Here is a 6,000-nt window from a genome sequence, read left to right on the forward strand (position 1 = left end):
AAAGTACCTGAGAGGAAGGAGCTAGGGAAAATATCAGTATACACACATTTCAATGGGGGTAGGGAGTAATACTTGACTAACCTTGCTTATAGTTATCAAAGAAAAAGGTACCCTTACACCTAACTCTGAAAAATATGAATAATTTTACAAGGTCAGGGATGACCATGATTTCCTCACAAAACAGTAGGAAGATTCCTCTGACACGAAAAGAGGATTTAGAAAGAAGAAGAAATATTTGGGAGGACACTCCATCTGGGGGGTGGGAGAGGAGTAATGATATGAACAAAGGCAGAAAAGCAAAAGCTTTGTTGGTGTTGTTTGTTTGTATTTCTCAACTTAACAGGATCTTGAAGAAGAATGGCTTAAGAGAGAGAGAGAGTTAGCAGAGTAGTAGAAAAAGCTAGAAAGGTAGATTGTAGTCAGATTATGAAGGGCCATGGTTGCCATACAAGGAACTTGGACTTAATTCTATAAGCAACAGGAAGCCACAGAGAACTTTTTTTGTTTTGTTTTTAACAAGGCAGTGATCCGAGGAAAGCATATTTTAGAGATTAATCTAGGAATGATATTTAAGGTAGATTCATATAATGTACACCAGTGATTCTTTGCCAAAATGCAAATTGCCATATTAATAGACTTTCTCTGCCTAGCCTTAGCAAATATGGAACATTCATTATCACAGAAAATCTTCAATAGAAAAACTGTTTCCATTAATACACATTAAAAGGAAAATCTACAAATCAAAGCTGGCATTTTGACAGATACATATTCACTTTCCTTAGTTGACTGTTATATATATCTTTCCCCTTGGGACATTGGAATTTTTCACTTCTGGCCCTTCCCTCTCATAATCTCTTATGATTTTCCAATGAGGTATTCATATGAGAGGAGGGGGATACATTTAATTGGGCAATTATTTGAATAATGTGGCATATCATTTAACCCTACACTAATTCTTTCAGAAAAGATGAAGCTGAACCACGACAGCACGGAAATGACATTACCACTTCATAAGCCTTCTCATAACCGTCTGGATTGGCAGAAGGAAGAAGATGAATCCGGGTATCTTCAATCAGTCTGATGATCCGTGTGTTCCCAGCCCTATATTCTTGGCACAGAAACTGCATCAACAAAAGCATGAGCTCTCGTCCAAGCACCTCATTCCCATGTGCCCCTGCTATGTAGCGGAATTCTGGTTCACCTTTACTCAAAGGAAAATGAAATACAAATATAAATATGGACTGCACATACTGAGGATCATATTGCTCATAGAATAACAAATCCCTAAAAATATAAACTTATGCATCATTACCAGTCAAGCATACTTAATAAATTGTGGGATAAAAATAATAATGAGGATGATAAATAATAATAGCTGATAATTATACAGCAGTTAAGTACTTTCCATACATGATGCCATTTTATTATTGCAATAATCTTTTATCACCCCTGATATTATAGCTGATATTCATATATTGCTTCAAGGTATAAACTGTTTTTTTCATACATTATTGGCTGCTGTGAAGGTCAAATGATCCTCCCAACAGTTCTAGAGGTAGGTAGTCTAAGTATTGTGATACCCAGTTTGTAGCTGAAAAATAAAATAAGGTTAAGAAGGATAAAGTGGATTTTTCTATCTTGTGTAGCTAATATGTAACAAGGGTCTCACATCCAGGTCTCCCAAATCCAGATGCAGTGCTCTTTCCACTGAACTGGGAGCTAGGAGACCTTGAACTCTAGGTCTGACATCACAAGAAGTCTAGTTAGTGATCCTAGGCAAATTGCTGAGACTCTGGAATTCAGATTCCTAATTTATAAATGACATTCAGTATGTGTGGTCTTGGTGAAACTAGCATTTCGTAGAGAAGGATCCAAGCCTTGTATTTAGTTTGGGCTACCTCTTCCCATTAAGGGATAACAGTTAGGACTATAGCTTGAACCTAAAAATATTTATCATAGACTAACAATATTTAGGAAGTGCAAACAGATATAACTATCATCCAATACCCTTTCTCTGAGGAAATCAGAGTAGCCAGTCTTTGATGCCAATCCCCTGTCTTGCCTCCTAGCATCAAATCCCTTATAGAAGGGTGAGTGCCAGAAAACTAAAGATATCTACTGATTCCTCTCTGTGAGTCACATCTACATAGATCCGTGTGGACATACATAAACACATGGGCAACACACAAAATTGCTAAAGAGGAAGCTGAGACTAAGGCTTGCCCAAAGTTGTGAAACTAGAAGGTGGCAGAGCAGAGTTTGAACCCAAGGTCCTAACTCCAAATCCAGAGTTCTTTGTTTTATCCCAGGCAGTGAGATAGCACAGCGAATAAAAGTATTGGATCTGGAGTCAGGAAGACTCCAGTTCAAACTCTGCCTCAGACACTTAACAGTTGTGAGACCTTGGGAAAGACACTATGCCTCAATTTTCTCATTTACAAAATGAGTTTAAGGATTATGGGTGTTTTGGGCTCAGGAGAATGTGTTTTCTCAAAAGCAGTGGTTTTTCCAAAAAGTGGCTCAATAAGACTGGAAAATAACCCTGCCCTAGAGTACAGTGTTTAGGGAGTTGCCCAAAGCAGCCAGATCTGCGATGATGAGCCTCTATGAACTCTGCTGGGTTGGTCCTCCAGTAAGATATATAATCTCTAGCTTTAAGCCTGTCTAACTGGGTAGGCCCTGCTGGATCTTTTCCTCTACTTCCTCTACCTATCTGTGAATTTATATCTAAGTTTACCAAATCAACAATTGTTGTTTATACTGCATTTTCTAAGAGGACCAATGACATCACAAGGTGACATCTTGACTTGTGCATGAACTGCATTAAAGTGAGGCAGAATTGTACAAAGTCACCAGCCTCACTCTCTCTTCCAGAGTCATCCAAGTCCAGTGGCAAGACAAAAGTCAGGACAACTGGTGATGACCCAGGATGCAGTGGAGGACCTTGTCTGACTAAGCTTTAAGCCCTCCAGAGTATCTTCTTTAGCCACCTTCATGGCCATTGGAACAAATTGTTCTCACCTTCCCATTCCACCAGGGAAAGTTTTCACATATTTGGAGTAAACACCTCCCTAACTCACCTATGGATTTGAGACCTGTCTGTTACACTCAACCTGGTTTAGCCCATCTGCTGAGATGGTTTTCCTGGGGTGTGGCCACTGCACATGCTACAGCTACTTGGAGCCACAGATGAGAGTTGAGAGACAGGTGGTCACCAAAGGTGAATGAGAAGCCCTGAAAAAGGCTTGGTAAGTCCTTGAACCAGAGGTGCTAGTCCTCCCTGAATATGCAGGACACCCCCTTCTACTGGTACAGCATTTGAGAACCCATAGTCATGACAAATGTACTATTGACACATCAGAGTAGGGATTTGTTGAAAGCATACCTTCTCATTGGATTATGGAGATGTTTCAGCAGTGAAGATTTTTAAACTGGACAATAGTCCAATTTTGATGTCTGAGCAATATGGCTAAGAGATGGGCTTCTAGTTAGAGCAAGGGTTCTTAACATTTCTTTGGTGGCGTGGTGAAGTCTTTGGGCCCCTTTTAAGAATAACATACTTAAATGCATAAAACAAAACATGCATGTTTATAAAAGAAATGAAAGCTTAGTGAAAAGAAAGATGTATTTTTTCCCCATACAAGGTGAGAATCTACCCATGAACTCCTGTAATGGGAATGTAAATTTAAGATCTTCCCTGCCCCTAGGCTTAAGTGCACCTGGAGCCTGTGGTGGGAGGCTTGTTTCTCAGGAGATACTTTTTGATTGGCCAGTGGGTCAAGAAGGTTGTTACATTCTCTGAGCCGGAGGAGGCTATATAAGCCCTGATGGGAGGCTTTGTTTTGGGGCTCACTTTGAGATGTGTTGTGTGATTTGATAAGATGAGACTCTGGGAAGCCGTTGTTGAGAGCCCCCTGGCTTTGCAAAACCCAGATGTTAATGGCAACTGTGATTTGGTATGGATGTAATGGTTGAACAGTTTGGAAACCTGTCTGCTTGATCTGTTTCTCTGTCTTGATAATTCTGTCTGTATACTCTGAAGTTAGGGGTGCTTACCTTTTTCCCCTGAACTAGGTTAATGATATATGTTTGACTGATTACAGTAACCTTGTTAACTCATTTTGAGTTGCTTTCCTTTAGCAAAACAGATCTAAGAACCTGTGTTGGCAGCCACCCTGGGGGACACTGGGGTGCTTGCTGCTACAATTCCTTGGAGGCATATGGACTTCAGGTTAAGACTCCTATGCTGGAGACTTTTTTAAAAACTATAATTACAAAGATGCAATAGGCATTAAAAAACAACTGCTTGTATTCAATGGAAGTAAAGGAACCATACAAATCTTGCTCCTATAATAATCAAATATTTTAAAGCCACTTTTCAAGGGAAAACTAAACTTTGTAAGGAGGTATTCTGTCTAATTAGAAGTTGGCTTGAAGTAAGAGACAGAGTAACTTCCTGATTTGCCATTTATTTAACTATAAGATGCTTGACTAGTCACAAATTCCCTAGATTTCATTTTCTTAATCTGTAAAATGAGGGAATTGGACTAGATGAGCAGTCATCTAGGACCCTTCCAGGTGAAGATCTATGTTCCTATGTGACCTTTATTCCAATCAGTATCCTCTCTGTGTCTCAGCTTCTCCATAGGGAAAGCAAGCATGATATTCATTTTTTAAAACTCATTTCACAGGGTCTTTATAAACTCCAGTGTATTACAAATGTGCTATTATTTTCTATCTTCATTTTCATTGTTGTCATTATGCTTCACCCTAATAATAGAAAAATGGAATTAAATATAGTTCATACTTAGAAATTAAAATTTTTCTAATATCAATACCACCCTAAAATTAGTATACAAGTATCCTAAGACCCTATGAATTAATATCTTGGTTCACCAAATCAACATCAGATCAATTTCTTCTGTGAAAAAGATTCATGACAAGGATAAAGGCATATTGTAATCCTATTCATGGTCTAAAATTATTTTTTAGAAGTGGCTGGCAACTGTTTAAAGTCACAAATGTCTTTCTTCATCTAAGGTGGTATTTATGAAAGCCACATATATTTCATGAAGTCATATAATTCTAACCAACTTCGTGCTCTCCTGGGTTGTCAGAGATTTCCACAGCATATAACTTCAGCCCTTGGTGGCTTTTGCCAATATTGTAAATCCTTGTGATGTTTGGGCACATTTCATTCACAATCTTCATCAACTGAAAGAGAAAATAAAGAAACAACAAAAAAAATTTCTTCACCCCTATCATTCAAGAAGGAACTTTCAACGTGTAGCCCTTGGTTTGGCAATGAGAAGCATCATGGAGACTCATTCTATTTATACAGTATTACAGTATTTCTGAGTTGGACAGATGACTCCAGTCAGAAGACAAATCTCTTGGACAACATAGCCCCAAAGTGAGCATCTAGCACCTGTCTGAAGACATTTAGTAAAGGGAAAGCCACTACTTCCTATGGTAGCTCATTCCACTGTGGTATAGCTTCAATTATTAGGAAATCTTTTCTTATATCAAGTCTAAACTTGCCTTTCTGAAATGTGCCACCCATTTTTCCTAATTCTGCCATCTTGGGACAAACAGAAGAAATCTGATTGCCATTCCACATGGTGTGTCATCATAAGGCATTAATCATGTTCCCCAGATATCTCCTCTTATCCAAGCTAAACATAGGATCATAAATTTAGAACTGGAAGGAACCTTGGAGACCAGCTAATACTAACTTCTCACTTAATTGATGAGAAAGGTCAAGTGATTTGTCTAAGGTATAATTCCTTCCACCAGTTCTCATATGTCATTAACTAGAAGGCCTCCACCATCCTGGATGCTTTATTACAGATGCTTTTCACCTTATCAGTATATTTCTTTTGATGAATGCATGATATATCAGATGTTGTTTGACTAGGATTGGGCATAAGAGAAGCTCTCACTTCCATATTCCTGGATGCCATGGCTCTCTCTCTCTCTCTCTCTCTCTCTCTCTCTCTC

General features: G+C 38.7%; 1 protein-coding gene across 1 annotated transcript in view; it reads right to left on the minus strand.

The window, feature by feature from the left end:
- The window catches only part of CPXM2 (carboxypeptidase X, M14 family member 2), a 261,915-nt gene that overhangs the window by 47,229 nt on the left and 208,686 nt on the right, over positions 1 to 6,000 (minus strand). Inside the window, exons 8-9 of the mRNA XM_069099170.1 lie at positions 5,091 to 5,214; positions 1,005 to 1,201 (exon numbers count right to left, since the gene is read on the minus strand). Coding sequence (XP_068955271.1) covers positions 1,005 to 1,201; positions 5,091 to 5,214 — 321 coding nt within the window. The remainder of the gene's footprint in view (positions 1 to 1,004; positions 1,202 to 5,090; positions 5,215 to 6,000) is intronic.

This window comes from Petaurus breviceps, unplaced genomic scaffold (genome assembly GCF_028583685.1).
Source record: "Petaurus breviceps papuanus isolate PSGF00001 unplaced genomic scaffold, PetGlider_PUasm1.0 37, whole genome shotgun sequence".
In the NCBI taxonomy this organism is placed as follows: domain Eukaryota; kingdom Metazoa; phylum Chordata; class Mammalia; order Diprotodontia; family Petauridae; genus Petaurus; species Petaurus breviceps.